At 44.9% G+C, this 25634-nt stretch overlaps 1 protein-coding gene across 8 annotated transcripts in view; it reads left to right on the top strand.

The window, feature by feature from the left end:
* LOC134527514 (trithorax group protein osa-like) overlaps positions 1-25634 on the top strand; it is a 251358-nt gene that overhangs the window by 169191 nt on the left and 56533 nt on the right. For all 8 annotated transcript variants that reach the window (XR_010074209.1, XR_010074208.1, XM_063360249.1 and 5 more), the window contains one exon: positions 10786-11015. Coding sequence is in view for 6 of the 8 variants with exons in the window: in XM_063360249.1 (XP_063216319.1) it covers positions 10786-11015 (230 nt within the window). In the remaining 2 variants the exon portion in view is untranslated. The remainder of the gene's footprint in view (positions 1-10785; positions 11016-25634) is intronic.

Raw genomic sequence — 25634 nt, 5'->3', positions numbered from 1 at the left:
GCTCTACACATAAATTAATATTTTGGGTGCATGAGTAACATATTTTATTTCAAATCGGGTAGTGCAAAAAATTTTAGTATTTTCATGTTGGTTAGTCAGCATTGCTTTTTTTTCTTTCATTTTCTTTTTAAGCTTAACTAACAGAAAATAATGCCACAATAGAACAAACATACAATATTTCAATTTACAAAATAATTTTATAATTGTATATTTCCACTTGATTTTCCTTACTAATATTTTGAGGGCGAACCGGTGTTGAGGTGGGAGTATCGGTAGAAATTAATGGGCGCCACCACGTGAGTGGGCACGTGGACCCGGCTGGAAAACTCTAACTCAGGGAGTTACGTGGCCCGTGTGCGGCGAGAAATTAGCCCTCCTGATTTTTTACTCAGCACCTGCCCCTAACTAAGCCCGCTCTCAGCGTCGGGCACGCTCCTAATTATCGCAGTGGGCTCTTAGGGCGTCCCACACGCCACTGACCAGGTTAAGGACCCACGTGGCCCCCTGAACACAAAACACGTGACTCAGTTAATTGGTTTTTATTTACTCACGGTACACGTTCTTACATGATCCTCCGTTGATACAGCTACAAAACGCCCGAGGCACGAATCAGATTAGGTGAGGAGGCGAACCACGCACGTGGCCGCCTCAAGCCGTTACTTAATACACAGATGAGAGAAAACTCCAGAGAGTAAATAATTATTACTTATGCAGTCTCTCCGACCAAGAGAGGCCAGAAGGATGATGAAAAGAAAACGATTTGAATAAATTAATTTACAGAACTACTACTCGGTGAAACAACGGTGATGTCCTCGGGGTGTTTGCAGAGACGTCCGCTCTCGGCCGGCTGTAGAAGGAGATTGGGATGAGCTCATGGCATGCGGGAGGCAACATGGCGCTCTTCGCGCCGAACACAATTACCGTTACAACTTAGCTGTGGCGTGCCCCGGGTTACTATTGAAAAATACATAAATCCTTTTACAAAAATTAGTACATTACATTCATGCCCATACCGTCTGTAATAATTACTTATATGAATAAAAATGGTTTAAATGAAGTTGCATGCTAGTTCCTCCGTCGCCCGCTAGGGAGCGTCCTTGTTCGTGCTTGCACTTATTAAATAACAAAACATTATGAATTAGTTAAATAAAAGACACTCACATGCATAGCCGTCGTGACACTATTTAGGGGTGAAAGAAAAGGATTACAATATTTATTAATACCAATTAGGGGTGCGGCGCAACTGCAGCTAAGCGCCCTCTTGCTGTAGTTCGTGGCGCGCAGTTTGAATCTCACACGGCTACGTACGTCACGACACAAATGCCGGGTAGGAAAGGAGGTGGGAAAGGAAACGGAGGATGATCAGGCTCGTGGGGTGAAGCCCCGGCTGATGTCAATTGCCCCCCCCCCTCGAATAGCCTGTCATGCCGACGTTTCCTTTCGTGCCCGGTGGGCGTGGTCGCTCCTGGTGTGCGCGCTGTCTTCCAACGTCCGTATCGCACAGCAGCTGGGTTCTCGCGCGGGTACGCGGGTTCGCAGTTGGTATCGCGGTGCCGGGATCGGTGTCTCCGACGCGGGATCTACCTCCTCCCTCTGTGCCGTCTCGTCCTCTGGCGGCTCCTCCACTGTCACACTAAACGTAGCGTCCGCCAGAGAAAAGTGTAGCGGCCATAGCGGCTCGTCTGGTGATGCCGGTCTAATTTCCGCTTCCTCTGGTTCCCATACGAGTGGTTGGGGCTCTGTTTGGTCTGATGTTTCGGCCGTGTCGCTGAGTAATCCCCTGAAAGGTGAGGCCCCGTCTCCCGAATCCTCACACAGTCATCTCGGTTGGGTCGTCGTCATTGTCGCGGGTGTCCCCCGCTCCGCCTCTACTTCCGGGAAGCCCCTAAACCCGCCCTCATCCGTGTCCGTCGGTGTGGACGTGACCGGTTGTGCTGCTTCTCCGTCGTCCGCCACGTTCTCCGCCTCTTCCCGCCGCGCCGCCGCTCCGTCGTCCGCCACGTCCTCCGTCTCTCCCCGCCGCGCCGCCACTCCGTCGTCCGTCTCATCTGCCGCCGCTCCGTCGTCCGCCACGTTCTCCGTCTCCTCCCCTTCTTGCCCCGCTATCCTGATGTCGTCCCGATGGTATTTTGCAGCCCGGCCGGAGGGTAGTTTTATCACCACCGCCGTGGGTCCCGCTTTGATCACCGTCACCGGGCTGAGCCACTTCGGCGCTAATCCGGCGCAGAAGTTGCGACGGCCGGAGGAGAGTGGGTGAAGTCGGGCGTATACCAGCTGGCCGGGGCTCAAGTCAGGTGGTGGGCGAGTCGTCCCGGGTGTTCGCTGTGCCTGGTAAGCCGCCTGGTTGCATCGCGCGGCGTCGTGTGTCTCGGCCAACCGCCTCAGGCGCCGTCGGGGCTCTCTACATCCGCCTCGATCTGGTGTTGTTGGCGCACGTGGTATTCCCCGGGGAGAGTGAGGTTCCGCCCCTGGACCATTGTGGCCGGTGTCTCGCCGGTTGCAGCATTCACCTGCCGTCGGGTGCAATACAGTATGTCGGGGATGTTGGCATCCCACTGGGCGTGGTCGTCCAAGAGTCTCAGCCGCAGCTGCACTTTGACCTCCTGATTCCGTCGCTCCGTGGGGTTTGCGCGTGGGTGGTATATGGGTGTGGTGTGCATGATGACCCGCCACTTTCTCCCCAGCTGTGCCCACCGGCGCCCGACAAACTGAGTGGCGTTGTCTGTTAACAGGACACGTGGGTAGCCCCACCTAGGGAAAAACTCTGTCTCCAGACTGCACGCAATGGTGCCGGCCCGGGCGTTCGTGAGGGGGTACGCCTCTACCCAGCGTGTATAGCAATCCGTCACGACCAGTAATAATCGTTTCCTTCGCGGCAATCGTGTGTACGTTTCCATCAGGTCAAGGGCGACCGTGTGAAAGGGCTCGGTGGGTTGCCTAGGTATCTGCTAAGCTGTTCCATCTGTGCGGCGTGCCTTGTGCCGCTGACAGTGCCTGCATCTCCGTACGCAATCCCGTACAAACTGGTTCACCCCTGGCCAGTAGAATCGCTCCCGTACGTCGTGGCGCGTCTGGTCTGCGCCGGGATGTCCCGCTAGTCGGTTCATGTGGAACATGTCGAAAACCTCCCGCCTCGTGGTGGATGGTGCAAACATTCGCCATGGTTTGTCTGTCCTCTTCGGTCGTGCCTGGAGTAGCCCGTCCACTACCCGGTACCCCTCATATTCCGCCTCCCCGCAGTGACGTATGAGTTCTTGTGTGTCTGCGTCCGTCAGCTGGACCGCCCGCACGTACCCGTCCAGATCGTCGAGCTCCGCGCCTGGGGGTAACGTCGGTGTGGTGTTCGGGGCGATTGCGCAAAGTGCGGCGTTAGGTGTCGAGGTGTGTGGTGTCCTGGGTGTGCGCCCACTGGATGGCGGTAACAGTTCCTCCCACTCAGCATCGTCGCGTGCTGTTGTCATGACGTCAGGGTTGCGTGACAGCTCGTCCGCTAGCTCGTTATGTTTCCCCGGCACGTGTTCGACCTTGAAATCTAGGGCCTGTAGGAGCATGGCCCAACGAGTCAGTTTTGAGCGCCGCCTCTGCATGGTGGCCAGCCACTTCAGACATTTGCTATCCGTCCTCAACACGAAAGACTGCCCCTCCAAGTGCGGGCGGTAGCGCCTCAGGGCCCAAACCACGCCGAGACACTCCCTCTCACTAACACTGTACCGCCGCTCAATGTCGCCGAACTTGACGCTCGCGTATTCAATTACCCGGGGTTCGCCGTCATCGCCGAGTTGTAGGAGGATGGCCCCTATTCCCTTCTCGCTCGCGTCCGTTTGTACGATCAGTGGTTTGGTCGGGTCCAGTCGCGCGAGTAAGTGACACCGCCGAAATCTGCGTTACAACTCGTCAAAGGCGTACTGAGCCTCCACAGTCCACCGGAAAGGTCGCTTGGGTGACAGCTGTTCAGTCATTGGCGCGGCTATTACTGAGAATTCCGGAATGAAGGCCCGCAGCCAGTTGGCTAATCCCAGGAATTTCTGCAGCTGTTTACGCGTGCGTGGGGGCTCTTTGTTGACAATGACGTTAAGTTGTTTTTCCGTGGGCCGGTTTCCCTCTGCGTTGACCACCAAACCCAGGAAGTCCAGTTCAGTGGTCCCCAAGTGACATTTCTCACGATTACACGTGAGGCCGTGGCTTTCCAGGCGTTCCAAGACTAGCGCTAGGTGATGTGCGTGCTCCTCCCACGTCTGTGACCATATAATTATGTCGTCCAGGTATGCGGCCGAAAACTTGCCCGAATAATTATCCAGAACGCGTGTCATCATCCCCTGGAATGTGGCGCGGGCGTCTTGGAGTCCGAATGGCATCGCGCAAAATTGAAATCTACGCCCGTCTGGGGCCGTGAATGCTGTCTTGAGCTGGTCCGCCTGCCGTATTGGCACCTGCCAATATCCCGATTTTAAGTCAAGGGAAGAAAATATTTTGGCGTTTCCCAGTCCCGTGAGCGTGTCGGCTATGTTCAACAGAGGGGGCGGTGCGTTAATTGTTACCCTGTTAATAGGCTTAAAATTGACGTAAAAACTTAATTTGCCATCCTTTTTCTCCGCCAGCACGACTTGAAAATTGTACGGACTCTCGCTAGGCTCAATTATCCCGTCCTGTAACATGTCCTGAACCTGATCTAGGATGGTCTGTTTACCGGCGTGGCCGTAGCTACCGGGCGGGATAAACATTGGCTTGTGAGGATGGGTTGGGATGGCATGTTCAGCTATGGTGGTACGTTTTAGCGGATCCGCGGATGCAAACACATTACACTGGTGATCGAGGACCTGCTGGATGATGGCATTGAACTCGGGGGGCACCCCGTGCTGAAACTCGTCGAGACTGACCTTGTTTACCGCTGGTGGAGTCGGCCTACCCAGCCCGTGGATGGTGCGCCGCCCCTGAGTGCCGACGTGCACGCATCCGGCCCGGACGTCAAGGGCGGCGTGCTGCTTGTAGAGCCAGGGCAGCCCCAGGATGATGTCGTCACGCAGCCGCTCCACTACCAGCGCCATCGTGGTGGACCGGTGGTCCTGCACGTCCACCTCCAGCGTCACGACGCCCCGGGTGTGGCATACGTCTCCCGTGGTGGCCAGGTAGAGTTGGCCTGGGCGCGACTCGAAGTCGGCGCGTCCGATCACGCGCGCGGCCACGCAGTTATGGCTGGCGGCGGTGTCAACAAGCATGTGGACTGCGCGCCCGTTGACAACCACCGGAATCCGCAACAGGTCTGCTTCCGCCGCTCCCACGTGACTCAGGAGGGGCCCCGCCGTTGTTGGTCTGTTGTTGTTGTTGAGCGTGGCGGGGGAGGTGAGCCGTTTCAGTTCGCCGCCCCCTGCTGCCCGTTTCCCGACGGCCGTCTGTTCATGATGTCGGGCCGGAACTTGTTCCGCACATGGCAGTCCTCGTGCCAGTGCTGCGTACCGGGTGGGCATGTGTGGCACTGCGGTGGTTGGCTGCCGTCAGTGGTACGCCACCGCCATGCCGGCTGGAGAGGGCCGCCTGACCCGGACTTGTCGCGCCGGGTGTCGCCCTGGGTAGGTATGACGTAGGGCACCAGTGCCTTGGCGTCGGCGGGCGCCACGTCCTCCTGCTTGCTTCTCGAGGGTGTGATGTCTCTGGTCGGCCTTGCGGCCCGCAGGTCTTGCTCCACGGCGCGGGCATGCTGGATGAACTCCTCGGCCGGGCACGCGTCATCAGGCGCAGGTGTGGCCTAAGTTCCGGGCGCATCAGCTCCACCACCCGCTCCAGTACCTCCGTCGGCTCTTCGTCGGGGCACAGCCGCTTGTGCAGACGTATTTTCTTGATGACGAACACCTCCGCCGTCTCCGTCGTCCCTTGCTCGAGGCAATACAGCTCCGCCCGCACTCTCATCTCCGCCTTAACGTCCGCAAATCTTGTCTCGAACTGCCTTGCAAACTCCGCCCACGGCATGTCGTACTCATGGGTAAACTGCCACCACGTCTTGGCATCGCCTTTGAGCGCGCTGCCGACTCTGTCCGCCCACTCGCACTCCGGTACTCCGTAGCGACTCAGACGTTCCTGGCACGTGCGCACGAATTTCAGCAGGTCGTCGCTGGTCCTCCCGGCAAACTCCGGCAGCTCGACGTGGCCTACAAGAGGCGTCCTGCCACGTGTATGCGACGTCCCTCACCGGGCTGTGACTCGGCACGCTCGCTCGCCTCGCGTGGTGACACCATTGGCACGTGTACCACCCGTCCTGAAACAAGGTGATTTCGGTCTTCGTGAAGCACGCTGTGTGCTTGAAAGCACGACCGTTTCGGCACCAGCCGCCTCCCCGCACGTCTCCGCCGCACTCCGTGCCCGTGCACTTCCCATGTTCCAGCCCGTAATGTTCCGCCCGCACCTCCTGTTCGTGATACCGTGGTACTTCATACTGCCCTAAGCACACACACGTGTCCATCCAGGATGTTCCCGCCGTCCCGCTCATCTGGCGCGGTCGCGCGCACATAACACAGTACAAGTTATTCGTTTTAAACAACTCACTTGCCTGGATCGCGCCCGGATTGTTGTTAAGTCCGTGATTGTCCGACATGGCTGTGTGTGGTGGTGAGACTGGGTGATTGTCTCTCTTCTCCTCGCTACGCGACACGGCGCGGCTGATGGTACACACACACACTCACTGCGCCAAGTTGTTGTTTCTGCGAGGAATGCAGCCACCTGGCTGCTCGCTACGGATTCTCGGAAGCGCGCGCGCTCGGTTGGTCACGTGACCGGCCGGTCGCGTTATCTCTCGCGCTCCGGTGCACAACCGCCTAACACGCGCTAACTCATGTGGGCCTTATATTCGCGACACGTTCAATATCTCGCCACACGCTCTTGGGCGCCATTTGAGGGCGTACCGGTGTTGAGGTGGGAGTATCGGTAGAAATTAATGGGCGCCACCACGTGAGTGGGCACGTGGACCCGGCTGGAAAACTCTAACTCAGGGCGTTACGTGGCCCGTGTGCGGCGAGATATTAGCCCTCCTGATTTTTTACTCAGCACCTGTCCCTAACTAAGCCCACTCTCAGCGTCGGGCACGCTCCTAATTATCGCAGTGGGCTCTTAGGGCGTCCCACACGCCACTGACCAGGTTAAGGACCCATGTGGCCCCCCGAACACAAAACACGTGACTCAGTTAATTGGTTTTTATTTACTCACGGTACACGTTCTTACACGATCCTCCGTTGATACAGCTACAAAACGCCCGAGGCACGATTCAGATTAGGTGAGGAGGCGAACCACGCACGTGGCCGCCTCAAGCCGTTACTTAATACACAGATGAGAGAAAACTCCAGAGAGTAAATAATTATTACTTATGCAGTCTCTCCGACCGAGTGAGGCCAGAAGGATGAAAAGAAAACGATTTGGATAAATTAATTTACAGAACTACTACTCGGTGAAACAACGGTGATGTCCTCGGGGTTTCTGCAGAGACGTCTGCTCTCGGCCGGCTGTAGAAGGAGACTGGGATGAGCTCATGGCTTGCGGGAGGCAACATGGCGCCCTTCGCGCCGAACACAATTACCGTTACAACTTAGCTGTGGCGTGCCCCGGGTTACTATTGAAAAATACATAAATCCTTTTACAAAAATTAGTACATTACATCCATGCCCAGACCGTCTGTAATAATTACTTATATGAATAAAAATGGTTTAAATGAAGTTGCACGCTAGTTCCTCCGTCGCCCGCTAGGGAGCGTCCTTGTTCGTGCTTGCACTTATTAAATAACAAAACATCATGAATTAGTTAAATAAAAGACACTCACATGCATAGCCGTCGTGACACTATTTAGGGGTGAAAGAAAAGGATTACAATATTTATTAATACCAATTAGGGGTGCGGCGCAACTGCAGCTAAGCGCCCTCTTGCTGTAGTTCGTGGCGCGCAGTTTGAATCTCACACGGCTACGTACGTCACGACACAAATGCCGGGTAGGAAAGGTGGTGGGAAAGGAAACGGAGGATGATCAGGCTCGTGGGGCGAAGCCCCGGCTTACGTCAATTTGTAGGTATAGAATTAATTAATTCTTTCTAATTATATTATGAAGCACAAGGAAACTAAAACATGTTTGTCCAGTTGCATTGCAGTTAAAGACTTTGAACTGAGGATGTTGATTTGGAACATAAAAATTAAACAATTTTTTCATGCAGACACCATGATTTTATTGCTGTTTTTATATTTTAATTATTCCAATACATTATCGCCCTATACACTATATGCCCAGTACCAGAATATTTAGAGTGTATATACGATAATACATATTGTGCTTATGCTCAGTGGGTAGGCGTGTGCGAATATTCAAATTTTGGAATCTGAATACGTACAAATAATAAACTTCATATTTAATTGGACCTCTAATTCTAACACTTCGAAATAATGAATTTTGGTTGTTTCCGAATACTTGACATAGCATACCCCATGAGTTTGTCATATACCAACATTCAGTACTGAGGTTAAGTTCTTTGTGAGATATAAATGCCTTTTAATGAGACTTCATAATCAAAAAGATGAACACTAAGCGACATTTTAAACATAAAACAAGTATTCAAAGTTTTTTTTCCTCGCTACTCTCACGCTAAACAGTAACGGAATAAAATGTGTAAACAATTCAAAACAGGGCATATTTGTGTCATTTCAAACTTTATAACAAAATATTATTTTTGTATTCTTTTCATCATACACGCCAGAAGTGGGGAAAAAAAAATAAAAAATGTCAACACTCATGGACTACAACACTACAAAACACTAACATTCCATTCAGATCTGTGTTAAAAGAAGTATTCGTCATAGTTTCAATGTCATAAATTGATAGTCACAATCGATCTAACACCATTTGATACAGTAGAAGCTTACTTGCTGTATACATCTATAAAAAACAGACGTGGCGACTCGAAATAATATATTTTAAAAAAGTAAATTATGGTTAAAGATTCCAAATATAATTAGCAAACATTGTCTTTGTAACATTGCTGAACTAAAATACAATTTACCTGGCTGCTGTTAACTACGAAAACTCATTAATAACTATTTTTTTTTAAAAAAAGTTTCACGTTTTTCGTAAAAGAGATTGCAATGGATTTCACTGTATTTAACGGTCACTTAGGCGGACAGTAAAATAATAGACATGTATTTTGTGCGTTTATTTCTTTTCAATGATGCACTGTTTATGTAATATTTATGTGGAAATAAATATTCCAACCCTGCCACTTGCATAGAAGTTGTAGTTTTTGTGTTTGTAGCATATTTTAACGTAAGGAAATTATGATGATTGCTAAATGACCGCAAATACATCCAAACAAAAATGGAAATCATAAATACAGTGCATATTAGCATATGATGCAAGAATAAATATCCAGATTAAAAAATAAAATATAAGCATCTACTTGCATTTGGGTTGACACAGAATTGATTGAATAGAAACATATTAATTATTTTTTTTTTAATATAGTATAGAAATATCTTTTTTGTTACGTTGATTATTATTCACCATTTGGGAATGAATTTTATCCTTACCAAGAATTAGGTTGGTTTTTCATAGACATTGATTTTAGAAAACTTCAAGGTAGTTGAAAAAAGAGGTTATTTGTTTTCTATATTAAGAATTAAAATAAAATTTTCAAATTGTATTTTGCTTTCCTCTCATTATATTTGATAATTCTGTAAAACAGCATTGCAACATTTTTACAATATTACTGGTAGTTTACCATTTTGAACTATTGGTTAGGTTTGGTTAGCTATAATTCAAATACTATTAATTGGTGTGAATGGTTGGTTAGGCTAGTGTAATTTAAAATCCTGAACTGTTTTTCAGGACAAGTAGTACTCGGGTGTTAAATATATATTTTTTTTTTTCGCACCTATTGAAGGGAATTGCTGTAAATAAGTGAATAGTGTTTGTGAGATGACATTAGTAATATGCACAATATTTTTCTACCCTGAGCCAATAGCAATGTTTCTGATACCCTTTTCAGACATGCGAGCTACTTGTTTTATTGATGCGGCACTTAAATTTTTTTGTTTATGGGTGCACTGCTTTGGTTTAGCATAGCTCCACGCAGGGTGCCTGAGTTATCACTAGCCCTGGGTTAGGATAGTGGTAACACCATTCTAGTGTATTTTCAAATGCTTGTTCCTAGTACTACAATATTTTAGTTGCCAACTATTCTGTGATGACAAAACAAAAAGTGTTTTTTATTGCTAATAAAGAGTTTAATTTATTTCATTCTTAGGTAGGAATCCCAAAATTACACATTTTCAAGTGGCAGAGGAATTGTAAATAGGCATTCCCACTCTAAACATCTTCGGCACTAATCGTGAGAGAATTTTAAAGAAATTTGGCAGTGTGTCTTTTAAAGACGCACTGCCAAATAGCAGCTGGAAGCACAACGAAGTTCAAAAATTGTTGGCTTGCTTAAGAAAATTCAAGCATCGAATGTACCTATCTGTGGTTTTAACATTTAATTTGTTTACATAGTTTGATGAGCCCATTGGTAAAAAGTTTAAATATTTATAAGTGTGAAATTTATATTTCCTGCTTATATTATTTTCTTGCTTACAGTGTTTTTTTCTTATGCACCCTTGAAAATCATGTTATAACAGGGTTATGCTGTAACACCCAAATCTCCTGTTAAAAATGAAATTAGACTGAAAATAAAATTATGTGATCTTGTCCTTAGTGATGAGATGGCATAAGTGTTACTTGACGGTGGAAACTGGATGAAGAGAGAGTGTGTGCTCGTGTGTGATCAGGCGTGGGAGTGCAGGCGCTAGTGCCGCCGCCCCAGGGCATGCTGTACCCGGGCCAGCAGCTGTACGTGAGCCCCAGCCAGCCGCCGCCTGCCCAGGGGGAGCCCCAGCCTGTCCCGGTGCCTGTCACCCAGCAGCAGCAGCAGCATGCCCCGGCCCCCGCCCCAGCTTCCGCCCAGCAGTTCCTCGCCGTGGGCCCGCAGCACACTGTCACCATGTCGTATCCCTACCAGGCGAGTGTCTTCACTAGGGCTGTGCCGGATCCCAAAATTCAGGGTTTTTTATTTTCCACTACATTCATTGACGTCAATTGAGAGGATGCTAATACAGGAATATACTGGTTTATATGGCTGGTCAGAGATGTAACTAACGGGCGCGTTATTGGCTAACTTAATTTTATGGGGAAAGGAATTAAAAATGTATTAAAACTCTCAGCAAACTTTTTAGGATTTTTACGTGTCTGTAAAACAGCACACAATGCAGAGTCAGCTCTGTGATTAGTTCCTTTCAAAATATGGTTAAGGAAACTTGTAAAAACCTCGTAGAAAACATGCAGCTATAAACGTAAGAAATACAATCTCATGCTGACATGTTTTTCAGTTAGATAATACACATTGTTCATTAGAATGCAAACCTGCTACCACCCCCCTAGCAAAGTAACTACAGCCTGCAATGTTTATTTTTGACAGCTCTAGCAATTATATTTTCTTTGCAGTTTTCATGGAAAAGAGGTGGAGGGGGTTTGCATCACGGGACAAGAAAACTCTTGACAGATATAGAAAGAAGCAAGTAGAAGTTTCTCAGGTTTTTCTGTTCATTAATTAAAAAGAACCAAAAATAAAAATATGGTAATTAAATATTAGACAATTATTTTTTGTGTAAAGAAAAAACAAAGATGAATTTTTAATTTTCTTGATATTTCGTGCAGCATTCTAAACTGTAGTTATAAGCTTTTTACCATTCTGAAGGAACAGATGGAAATGAATTACAGTGAAACTGGGTTATAATGTTCCCACATATCACATATGTTTTCCCACTTATAATGCTGTATTTTGTAAGTCCTGATATATTCTCTATAAGGGCAATGTACTATTTATTTCCCGTTTATAATAGGTATTTCACGATTTCCTGCTTCTAAGTTTGCTTTCTGAATTCAGTATGTGGTGCAAAATTTTTATAAATGTAATTATTCCAAATATTATTCAACCTGTAAAGTTAAACGCATAAATTAAAAAATGTCAACACACTGTGCCTGCGTTTTTGTTTACAGTCATTGTTATACCATAGATTTAGATTCAAATAGGTTTGTATGGGAAAACAAAATGTAAGTGAACCAGAACACTAGCGCTATACGTTATCACTGGCTAACGCTGTGTACTGTAGCATTCAATATATCATACGTACTCTCGTGCGCAGTTACGAGTCTATTGGCATCTTCATCGTGGAAAACGTGAACATGTAGAAAATATTTCCATTCCTTACCATCCAATTGTTTTCAGATGCATGTTACGTAGTTTTACAATATTGTAGTTTGCCTTACTTTCTGTGATATCACAAAAAAAACACTTGTTGAAGTGGCAAACGAACTGAAATTAGGCATTTCCACTCTAAATGCAACTGTCAAAAATCATGAAAAATCTTGCAGAACTTTGGCACTGTGTCTATAATGACAAAGAAAATAAGAAGCGGGAGCACAATGTATTTGATGAAAAATTGTTGAACTCGTTTAAGTAAGTTCGAGCATTGCGTGTACCCATCAGTGGCAATATGTTGCGGGAGAAGGCTGAAGTAATAGCTTTGAAGTTGGGTGTTAATGACTTCGGAGCTATAAATGGGTGTATAGACTGCTATAACAACTGGAATAGTGTATCGTGCAATTTGTGTAAAGTCAGCAAATGTTAAAGGAAAAATTAGCGAGTGGAAGTCAAAGGTATTGCTAGCAAGCTGGAACAGTATGATGAAAAAAAATATTTATATATTTTAATTTGATCACATGTCCCCTTTGTTCTCATTTCCATGTAAAAAGAAAGTATTTTATTTAAGGGAATTAACTAATTATATTTTGGTGTAGCCATACAAGTACTTGTTGTTAAAATGTAGTTATTCACTTAATTAATATTTTTTAAAATTATACAGCTTATTAAATGTGTGATCAATGATCCACCTGGTTTGGGTTTACTTTGATCACTATGAGGTTAACTACACAAAAAGTAAGGTTAAAGCCTATGGAGTAGATCGAAGTATTCCCCATGAGAATATCTTTGATAGTATCTTCACAATATAATTTGATGTCGTGGGTGTTACTTTGATCACACACTTCAGCAAAAGTAAACATTTTATTTTTATTCTACTTTTTCTATACAAATATATAAAAATCCATTATCATTAAAACTGCAATTCAATGTTCTTTCATATTCACTTTTGCGGCAAACTGATTGCCCCAATGTTCAAAATATTTGGGGTTGGTAATAATCCAAAACTGACCTTTTTTTATGCATGCAATATTACTCTCCACTGCCTTAACTTCTTCCTAATAGCCACAGTTTTTATCTTAGCTCAAAATGCCATTATAATTAACTTCCTGCTAACACACAAACATACTGTATGAAAAGTTTTATTTTGTGGTGCTTCACATAAGATATCCAGGGCACACTGTCCTACTTTCAGATAATTTTTGTATTCCAAGAATGCTTGAAAATAAAACATAGAACTAGCATAACATTATGAATATCTAACAAATGAAGACATAGTTTAACTTTCTTTCACATCCACCACTGCTGCAAAGTCATACAGTACTCTTTGCCCTTGACTTCCTGGATGATACACGCATACCTAAAAACAGTTTTTTTTCGTGATCCTCTGTAGAATTTTACCAGGGCATACTGGCCAGGACAAATATCATTACTTAAGACTGGTTCCAAAAAAAACCTCCTCTTCCTCACAGCGCTCATCACTTTCACTCTCACTAGAAGACACCAATTTCTCGTTGTCATCACTATCTTCCGAAGAGCTTGCTACTACACTTTTGCCTAGTGTAACAGTGAGATTCTTCTTTCTCTGAATCCTGACAGGTCCACCTTCTCTCTGTTTTTGTAGGAATGCCACCAAACTTTCATTTATTCCTTTCTGGACATCATCAAGATTGGCATCCGAAGGAAATTTGTCCAGAATATAATTAGGGTTGAAAGGTGCAATACCTGTAGCTTTAAATCCACTGACCAGATTTCTCGACACACCATTCTTTATGTAAGTGGGATTTCTGGGCACCACACTATCCATCTTCTGGATTGCTGAAGACAAAAGTGATGGGAAAACATGTTTGGGTAGCACACCTACTCTCGGATGATTTTGTTTCCAAGCTGTCAGCTCATGACACCATGCTACTTTGAAGGCACGGAAGGAGGACACATCTAACGGTTGACATAGATGTGTAGCATTTGGTGGCAAACAAACAAAATTAATATTATTCACCTTGCATAATTGTAAACTTTTCATTGAAGTGGGAGGAGAGATTATCAGTATCACCAATTAAAATAACTTTTCCTTCCAACCTTTTTGCATGAGGTAGAAATGTGGAAATAAACCAATTATGGAATGTAGCAGAATTAATCCAACCATGCTTGGTTCTGTTGTATCGAAAGCCCCTCGAGCAACTTGAATCTGATTAGCAAGGTTCACCTTTCAACCCTCCTTCTTTCCATGTGTCATAAATTCCTTCACTCCTATAATTAGAGTCAAGATTTTGTGGTGTTATTTTAAGACAAATTTCGGTCTAAAGAAATAAAGATTTCGGTATTATATGGTTTTATTTTTTTTGCTCAATATACCCACGGCAAAATTTTCTTACTTTTCTGTACGACATGCAAATTTATTAAAATAAATATTAATAAACACTAAAACCTCATGATCTAATTACAATTAAGTTCATTTGCAAATTCATAGATAATTAAGTTCATTTGCAAATTCATAAATTCAAACTTTTAAATAACTATTAAAGTTTCACAACTTAATTACAATCACATACACTACAAAATTACACAATGAAGCACTTCCAAAGTTAATATTAAGACGGTTTTATTGAAATGCTATCTTAGTTAAATTTTCCGCATTTTCTGGAGTGAGACGTTGTCTTCTGTCACTAACTACCAGTGAGTACCTGGAAAATGAACGTTCTGCATCAACATTTGATGTTGGGAACCAGATTGCCCTTAAACTGGCTTGAGCAAATTCACTGTAGTCCCCTGTAAGGGAGCAAAGTACCTTTGCAACATCAATTTGGCTTGTTTCTGGCAATGAAAGTTAATCCTCAATTATTTTTTTGAAAGCAACATAGCCATCTATGAATTTATCAATGGGAAGATGGGAAACAGAAGGCAAGTTATGCAGAGACTTCTGTAGGTTTTCATCATCTATGCTAACCCTACTCACATTTCTTGGGTTGAACAGCAAATTAATGGCATTAAAGACTCTTAGACAAGGATGTCATTTAACAGATGAGTTTTGCCTCAAACGCTTATGTTTCACAAGCGTATCGCGTCTCTCGTAGTCTAGGAAGAATTTAACCTCTAAATACGCTAAAACTTGCCGTGCTGGAAAGATCAAAACAATGGAGAATAGATGCGAATACAAACACATACCGAATACCAACATACGTACGTGAAAATTAATACCGACATAAACATGTACTATTTATTATTTACAATCGTTACGTTAAGCAGGGTTAATTTTAATTTCATACCCTACGTACTTTATTTTAAATAAACAGTAAAAGCAATGCGCTTTAGTGTGTAATATTTTAATGATTAAAAACGTAATCATAGAAAAACATTTTGGACGTTTGTTATTTTTGTATTTACAGAAAGTGAACGGCGGCCATTGTATCATAGTTATCAACATCTTAAATTATTATGGTACACAAGATTACCGTTTAAAGAAAATGTTACGTTAATTCCGAGACTTCATTTTAAAATCTATAATGAATCACCGTCGCATATAATATATATGGCTGCTAGTTACTGTCAGAAGTATGTATTTGATTGTGCTGAAGATAGTGAATTGTCCTTACAGAATGGAAAAAAAAACGTAAATAATCAGGATAGACGAAATTTCGTGACATATCGCGGATTTCGCACAATTTCGTTTTATTTCGTGTTTTCAAGCGGTTTTCGGTGTTATTTCGTTTTATCGCGCATTACCATATAATCGTGCCTCTACCTATAATTAATGTAAGGTGGCAACAGAATTCCGGAAGCAGAACCACACATCAATACAGTTGTTGCAGATTTTAACTGGATATTTTACACCTCTTCTGTAAATTCCCTTCATCTTACCAGGATCATCAGAAACAGTGGTCTCATCATGATTGAATATGTTACATGGTGGAACATCCTTCAGAGTTTCATCAAGATTTTTAAAATACTCGTTAAGTATTTACCGGGAAACTTCTGCCTTTGAGGTTTTTAAATTTGATGCCATTCTTTGGGCTACTTTATCTTTATGTCGCTTAAATAAAGACAGGACCCAATCCTTTCCAGGCACATTATTCTGAAATCTTGGTTCAATGTGCCCTTCAAGATCTAAATGCATTTTAGTAAACATCTGCACATCTTGGACACTCAGTGGAAAACCCCAGTCACTACACGCAAGAAGCCCAATTAATAATAGCTGGTTCTCCAATTTCGGAAAACACTATTCTTCACCCAGGCTTACCTCCATGCTTTCCATTAAACTTATTGTGTAAAGTACCATAAGGAATGTTGAACTCCCTTGAAGCTTGGCGTAACGACATCTTATTATTTGCAACTGCTTCTAAAGCCTCTTCTAACTTCAATTCTGTGTAGTTTTGGTAGCACCTAGATCCTAACTTCCTTTTATAATCACGAGGCATCTTGCCTGTCTTGGCTTGAACTTATGAAAAAAAGCCCTGTAGCCAGATTAAAGTTGGAACCTGAAAGTAGATACCATACCAGTACATAGACATTCTTATTTTTGCCGCACCTAGTTCTTGGTAATACTATTTTACTGTTTTTATTTTAGAAGCCTATTTGTTTAGTTATTTTAACATTGAACAAAAATATGTGTAATAATGCTTACATGGTTTAAATATTGTTACGGCGGTCGACTTACTCTTATCGGTGTCGACCGTAAAGATGAAAATGAAGGGAATATGTATATGAAAAGGTGATAATGAAATGAATCGTGAAGGATGATGGGGAAAGGGAATGGAAGTGAATCTACCTGGATCGTCTGTGTTCCTGATATCGTGACGGCCCTGTCATGAGTATCACGTTGGGGGCGGTTCCACCACTCGTGTTTTTCCTTAAACAGTCCTTAAGGTAGGGTGACAAGTCCCTATTTGCAAAACATTTTAAATAAAGAGGTTAAGGTTGAACATGTCCACAAGAATATGTTTATTTCCGCAGTTTCAACTAACAGTTTATTCAACACATATAACAAGTCTCTACTTCCTGGGTCTTTATAATTACAATTTATAACATTCTATTACTAACACATAATTACTGAACCATAGTTGTGCCTATCAGGGATACTGTCGTTAATAACTAAACCGTGCTGTCGGCCATTTCCTAGAGGTTATTCTTAACCTCTTTCGTTATTCATTTGTTACCAACTGTTGCAGACTAATTACTCCCAAGTTACGTGACGGTTTTAAATTAATTTATTATTCTTTATTCATAATGTCTACCGCGTGATTGTTAAACTGCGTATTCTTAGTTTTTGAAATGAGAGAGAGAGATATCGAATATTACCAGCTACATGGGCATAAGGCCGTTGTGCTGCTGTCTAGTGTTGAACCATCGTCGCATTGTGGCTGATCACTCACCAATCGTCGTCTCGGCGGCGGAGTAGCGTGGCTTCCAACTGACTCTGTGACTCTGCCTTCTCGAATAAAATCTCCCCGTTTAAGAAGCCCGTCCTGACCCTGTTTGCATCTGTTGTTAATAACAAAAACAGTTCTGCTTCGGCACCGCTTCTGACGTCATTACACACTCCCCCTCCTTCCCTGTGCCTATGACCGAGTTTCGCTGCGCTGTGACCAAGGTCGCGCCAGCTGAGCGCGAGTGGCAACCCCCCTGTTTGTTTCCGCGGCTGTGTTATGCTATCGTTAGCAAACATTCCCCCCAACTCCCGCTTCACCTGTCCTTCAATGTTTCCTGCTGCGTTTGTCATTTCCTCATCATGTCCCGCTGTTCCTGATCATCTGGCTAGCTATTAAAAAACAAAAAAAAACTTTCCCTGGTATCCTACAGTATTTTCGGCCGTTACAATATTATGTTTTCAAAAGTACAGTAGGTAGGTACATGTTTTGACTGTGGACTGATAACACCATCTTCCTGACGGAACGACTTACCGCGGCGTCGCGATAACAAAGACTGACTAGTTGCCGGCACTGCCAGCTAGTGGCGCTACCGCAGCCAGTAGCGCGGGAGTTCAAACACAGTCTTGATATAAGGAATGTCTCAAAGTCCCAACATATTTACACAAATTTAAAAACATCACAAGTCCAAACATACACAAGTCCAAACATAACCGCCCACCTTGAAACACTGTTTTCAAAATTCAACTGGTAGGGGGCAAAGTTTTACAGCAGGACGCTTGACCATCCCATTAGAGGTGCGGACAGTCGCAACACGAAGAATATTGTCATTTCCTAAATGCAGTTGAATGCACCTAAACACCACTGCAAGGGGGGGATCCTGTCATCCTTGAGCAGCACTAGTTGATCTGGTACCATAGGTCGGTCTTGTCGAGACCACTTGCCACGCTGCTGCAGCGTGTGGAGGTAGTCTTGGTGCCAACGCTTCCAAAAGTCTTGGTGCAGACGTTCCACCAGCTGAAAACGCTGCAGACGGCCAATGGGGATGGCTTCCAAGGTGGGTTCAGGCAGCGCGACCAAGGGTTCAAGGGTTAGAAAATGGCCTGGAGTGAGAGCCTTCAGATCATTTGGATCTGAACTCAGTGGGCATAGTGGTCTTGAATTTAGGATCGCTTCCACTTGCACCAAGGCCGTGTACAGTTCCTCGTACGTCAGTACCTGCTCGCCAATAACTCGCCTGAGGTGTGTCTTGCAGGACTTCACCCCTGCCTCCCATAGCCCACCAAAGTGCGGGGCAGACGGGGGGTTGAAGTGCCATGTCACTCCAAGTGGCTGCAGAGATTCTGTAACACCTTTCTGGTGTTCTGATGACAACAGCTGCTGTAATTCTTGAAAATGATTGCGAGCTCCGACAAAATTTGTCCCACAGTCACTATAAATGTCTGATGATCGGCCCCGGCGAGCAAGAAAGCGCTTGTAAGCTCCAATGAAAACTTCAGTGGACAGATCTGATGCCAGTTCCACATGCACTGCCTTAGTTGTACAGCATACAAAGATGCACATGTAGGCCTTTAATAGAGTAGGTCGACGAATACGTGCCATTTTTATGGTGAAGGGACCGGCATAGTCCACTCCTGCCTTGGAAAAGGGCTTCACCTGTTGAACTCTCATGGCTGGGAGATCACCCATTAATGGGGTTTGAGTAGAGGGTCTAGCCTTGAAACATTTAAGGCAACGACCTAAACGACGACGTATTGGTTGCTTGTCTGCGATGATCCAGGTTTCTCTGAGAATGCCTTGCAGAGTTTGTAGTCCAGGGTGCTGGTTAAGTTCGTGGTAATGACTAATGATGAGATCTGTGAATCGATGAGTTTTTGGCAACAGAATGGGATGTTTGTGCTCAAAGGGCAAACTAGACTGAGGCAATCGACCGCCCACCCTGACCGTTCCAGAGGGATCGAGGAATGGGACCAGTTTACGAAGCTGTGGGGATGTACACTTATCATTTTTTAGAGCTGTAATATCACCCTCAAAAACAATAGCTTGCACTCGTTTGACCCAAAACAGCATTGCCCCTTTTATCTCATGAGTACCAATCTGACCTACTAACTTCGCCTGCTTGGCACGGCAGTTGTGAATGAATCGCAACACGTAGCATGTTACATGAAGCAGTCTTGACAGACGACTACATCGTTCCAGCAGTTGATCACACTGATGAGGTGTTACAACACTGATGAGAGCGAGGTTCTTTTTCTCTAGCACCACTGAATCGGGTGCCATGTCATCAAATGCTATTTGGACAGGCCACTGAGAGGGTTGATGTCTTAGCCACTGTGGACCACACCACCACAACGAGTGGTTCAGCAAGTCTACAGGAAGCAAGCCTCGAGAGGCACAGTCTGCTGGGTTGTCTTCGGAACGTACATGTCGCCACCAGGAGGTTTCAGTGCAGTCTTGAATTTCACTTACTCTGTTTGCCACAAAAGTCTTCAACTGATGTGGCGCAGTATTGACCCAGGCCAGAACAACTTGGGAGTCAGTCCAGGCAGTTATGGACTGAAGCTTAATATGGTGTTTGTAAATTGCCAGAGTATGCTGCAGCAACCGAGCCAACACTAAAGCACCACATAACTCTAAACGAGGCAATGAAACTACCTTGACAGGTGCGACCTTTGACTTCACAACCAAGAGATGTACTTTAACATCACCCTTACAACTCACACGCAGGTACACAACAGCTGCATAACCCTTCTCAGAGCTGTCACAGAATCCATGAAGTTCATAAGAGCAATCTGAACAGCCTTTGACATGTCTGGGAACTGTAAGGGACGACAAGTGTGGCAAGTCTTTACTGAAACATTCCCACACTCTTACAATCTCAGGCGGTGGAACTGTATCCCAATCCAGTTTCTTCAGCCATAATTCCTGGATGAGGCTCTTCGCGAAAATGGTCAAGGGTGTCAGGAAACCAAGAGGATCAAATACGCGAGCCAAATTAGACAAGATAAGAGTGTTTAGTTGGTGATTCAGAGCTAGCCTGGACATTGTACGAGTAGGTGTCCAAGAGTGGGTTCCATTGCAGCCCAAGTACCTTTACTATTACTTCACTGTCTTGGTCCATGGAGAATGGCCTTGGCAGTTGAACAGCATCGGGAGGGAGCCACTCCAGGAACACAGGATTATTACTCATGAATTTGCGTAACATGAACCCACCTTTATCGAGAACTGTCATGAGTTCTCGCTGAAGTTCCAAGGCTGCATCTACTGAGTCAGCTCCCGTCACAACATCATCCACATAGATATCTGACAAGAGTGTCCTTGAAGCAGTAGGAAACTGTTCCCGCTCATCAGCAGCAAGTTGATGCAGGGTGCGAATTGCTAAGTAAGGTGCTGAGGACACTCCATACGTCACGGTTTTCAGTCGATAATCTTCAACTGGTTCCGATTTATTGAACCGCCACACAATTCGTTGAAAATCTTGATGCTCTCTGTGCACACCTATCTGCCTGTACATTTGCTTTATGTCAGCGGTAAACACCACTGGGTGAAGGCGGAAGTTACTTAGTACCTTAACAATGTCTTGCTGCAGCTTGGGTCCCGTGAGCAGTTCATCATTGAGAGATACTCCAGTTGAACCTTTGGCTGACGCATCGAAGACTACACTAAGTTTGGTGGTTGAACTGTCTGGCTTGATTATGCAGTGATGAGGAATGTAAAAGGAAGTAGAGCAATCAATCTGTGACTTTGGAACCTTTTCCATGTGGCCTGCCATCAAATAATCCTTCATGAAATCTGAATACATTCCATGAAGTGGAACATTGTCACTCAGTCGCCTCTCCAAATGCTCAAACCTGCTCAATGCAAGGGATCGAGAGGTTCCCAATTCGGGTTCGGGATTCTGAACGGCAGGGCAACACTATACCGCCCCTCAGCACTTCTACAATGTGTTTTCTTGAACAGTTCTTCACATACAGTGTCATCTTGGCAGAGGTAGTGTGTGTGTGGAAATTCCTCCAGCTCCCAAAACCTTTTCATTACTTCCTCCAAGGGGGAAATGGTGGTCACCATGGATGTGACAAAGGTTGCAGTTCTACAAGATGCTGTCTCCACTTTTCCCATAAGGACCCATCCCAGTACTGAGTTGAGGGCCATGGGAGAGCTTTCTAACTTACCACCAGTCAATAATTGTGGAAACAAGTCGGCTCCAAGAAGCAAATCTACAGCACCAAGGATATCAAATGAGGGATCCGCTAGCTTGAGGTGAACAACAGACTGACGAGTGTCAGAAGGCAACTGAACACTGGGCAAGCTATTAGCAATTCGTGGAAGGATGAAGGCATCGAGAGCAAACCGAGGACTGTCTTCACCAACTGGACTAATTACCAAAGAAGTGTAAGACTTGGCAACATTCACTGGTGTATTGGATAAACCCTCTATGGGTAGGTGAGCATTTTTGCGAGGCAGACTCAAACACTGAAAACATCTTTCACTGATAAAACTGGCCTGGCTGGCAGAGTCTAGCAGGGCCCGAAACGTATGTGGGTTTCCACGCACGTCATGAATCTGAACCTGGGCTGTCGACAACAGGACTGTTGACACTGATTGCACAGCACTACAAGAGGTGACAGTGGATAATGTTGAGGTTGGATTTACGTCGTGAACAGTCGACTGTCCCTCTGCAGAGTCGGGAGCAGCATCACCTTGGTTATCCTCACAAGTTTCGTCCTCAAAATGTAAAAGTGAATGATGACGCGAACCACAATGGCGACAAGATGAACCCACGAGGCAGTTTTTTGCTTGATGTGATGATCTAAGGCAGTTCAAACATAGTCTGTGTTGTCTGACTACAGAGTATCTCTCTATTGGACTAAGCTGATTGAATTTAGAGCACTTAAACAATGAGTGAGCACTGCTGCACATTTGGCAGGAGTGTGTCTCTGATTTGGCAAGGAAGGTATTTGCACTTTTGTATTTAGGCAGAACAGACTTACGAACAGGTGCAAAAAAGGGGACATTTTTCTGCCGAGTGATCTGTGTTGTGGGTACCTTTCCCCTGGATGATATCACAGCCTCTTGAGCACGACAGTGCTTTTCCAGGTATTCGGTGAACTTGGCCAAGGATGGTAGGTCTTGACTGGTGAGTGTCATTTCCCACTGGGTTTGAAGTACCACATCTAATCTCTTGCAGAGAATAAGAAGCAATATTAAATCCCACTGACTGACTGGGACATCAAGTGCGGCCAATGCTGCCACATTTTCCATGATAACCGTTAAAAGATGTCGAAGTGATGCTGGTGCATCAGCAGATGCAAAAGGTGCCTGCAGAAGGGCTTCAACATGAACAGATATGATTAAGCGTTTGTTGTCATACCGATCAGTGAGTATTTCCAGGCTACTTTAAAATTCACGTCTGTGATTGTCAACGACTGAATCAACTGAAGTGGCTCATCACTTAGTGCGGTTTTGAGGTACACTAGTCTCTCAACCTCAGTAAGGTTGGCATTCGTTGTCACAAGAGTGGTGAACAGGTTGGCAAAATTCATCCACTCCCTAGGGTTGCCATTGAAATGTGGCAGCACTATTTTTGTTAGAGCAACGTGAGAATTCCCGGATGAAATACTCTTTGTTTGCTCCTTTAAGTCTCTAGCCCTCTCTTCAATAGTGAAGGACTCCACGGTGGCCATCGCTGAATAATAGTAATTTTCAAATGAGATTATGCGAGCTACATGGGCTTCAGGATCGAAACCCGTAGCTGGGTCCGCTGCAGCCTCCACAGCGAGATAGTCTGCATCAAAACCAGTTTTCACTGAAGCAAGATCACGAGCCGTTGCAAGAAATAGGCCCCTTTTATTGGGGTCCCCCGCCGCAGTGTGTGCAAGGTCCGCCGCACGTTTAACCCGGTCTTCAGCAAGTCTAAGGCGCAATAACGCTGACCGAACGTCTGCCATGATGTACTGTTATTGTGTCAAAACACGTAATCTTTATTCATTGACACAAAGAACTGTGACGTCACGTAACGGACAAAGGCAACTGCGGGATACGGCGAACAAGGCAGCGACAGGACACTAAAGGACAAAGGCAGCGACAGGACACTAAAGGACAAAGGCAGCGACAGGACACTAAAGGACAAAGGCAGCGACAGGATACTAAAGGACAAAGGCAGCGACAGGATACTAAAGGACAAAGGCAGCGACGAGACACTTTGGACAAAGGAGACGAGGGGACAAACAAGGGTAAGGTCACTGACCCTGAACAATGATAAAGGATGGCGACGTAATACAAAGGAGAGGTTAAAGTCACGGCGCGGCGCGGCACACTCAGGACAAATACGATAATTTCCAAATCCGTGACAAACACAACAATAGGGTGCTTCACGTCTGATGCATTTACACAAGCAAGTTAATTGCATCAGAGTACAAAACAAATATGATCAATGCACTTCAGACGTCAACGGACCACACACCAACTGAACGACGCATATCGACACACGCCGACGAAGTAAACTAAACACCTACGAAACTATTTCTTGAAAGACTAAACACGCCCTGAGGACCAAATGTTTTGACTGTGGACTGATAACACCATCTTCCTGACGGAACGACTTACCGCGGCGGCGCGATAACAAAGACTGACTAGTTGCCGGCACTGCCAGCTAGTGGTGCTACCGCAGCCAGTAGCGCGGGAGTTCAAACACAGTCTTGATATAAGGAATGTCTCAAAGTCCCAACATATTTACACAAATTTGAAAACATCACAAGTCCAAACATACACAATTCCAAACAGTACATGTTGTACTTGTCTTCAAACTAAAGTGATCAAAGTAACCCCACAATAAATTATAGGTTATAATAAACATATGGGTATGCATAAATTTGTACAAACCACAAAAATATAACATATATACCATATATTAAACATTTAAACTCTTAAAACAGTGAGAACAAGCTAGCAGTATTTACAATACTTACACTTTTTTGGGACAAAAATTAATGTATGAACTGGCTCCCATCAACAAATAGGCATTCCATTTAGAAAACAAAAACAAAATGGCTCCAAGAAATGTTATTATGGCCTAGAAAATACTTGTGCTGACATCTACTATGAAAGCAACACTGCATTCAACTGTTTGGCAATGTTATGGAGCCAATTTAAAATGAGTAGCACCTGATCAAAGAAACCCCTCAATATCAAAGTAACCCCATTCCACGGTACCTGACAAGACATTCTCTTTGAAAGGTGAGAATTGCAGTGGTGGGAAATGAAGAAAGAGAGGGTGACTGTTCTTTAGGGGCAAATATGTATGGAACAGAGAAGCTGCCTCCGTTAGTTATTGGCAAACCATCCAAGACAAGATGTTTTAAGAATGTTCGATCACTCCCATGCAGATACAACAACAATAAAAATGCCTGGATGACATGCAAGATTTTCCAGGAGTATGTACAGTTCCTCAATGCAAAAATGGGTGTGAAAAATAGTAAGAGCTCGCTCTTTGTAGATCACTGTACTGCACATCCTACGGATTTGGTATTGAGAAACATCAAAGTTGAGTTTTTGCCTGCCAACACTACATCTTGTCTTAACCACTGCATCAAGGCATCATTAATGTTTTCAAGTGTGGCTTTAGGAAGTGGCTTTGTCGAAAAGTGTTTTGGTACGTTCATATGGAAAAGCCAATCAAAAAACTCAATTTACTGGAAGCCATTCATATGTTGGCTGCTTCATGGAATTCAGTTCTTCAGGCAACAATTGCCAACTGTTTCAGAAAGGTTAGATTTTCTAAATCTTCTGTCAACCCAGAGACAAACATTCCTGAAGTTGAGCTTCACATGCCAACAGACAATGAGTGGGCAACCCTGCAGACTGCTCTTAATTTTAAATCTACATATAAAGAATTTGCCACAGTGGATGATGATCTTTTGTGTGAAACGCTGACTGTTGATGACATTTGTGCATCATATGCCAAAGAAAGTGAAGATGAACCTGAACCAGATACAGCTGTATCAACAACTGCTAAAGC

This window comes from Bacillus rossius, chromosome 1, assembly GCF_032445375.1.
Source record: "Bacillus rossius redtenbacheri isolate Brsri chromosome 1, Brsri_v3, whole genome shotgun sequence".
In the NCBI taxonomy this organism is placed as follows: domain Eukaryota; kingdom Metazoa; phylum Arthropoda; class Insecta; order Phasmatodea; family Bacillidae; genus Bacillus; species Bacillus rossius.
The sequence above is the reverse complement of the archived record's forward strand: the minus strand, read 5'-3'. Positions and strand labels throughout refer to the sequence as shown.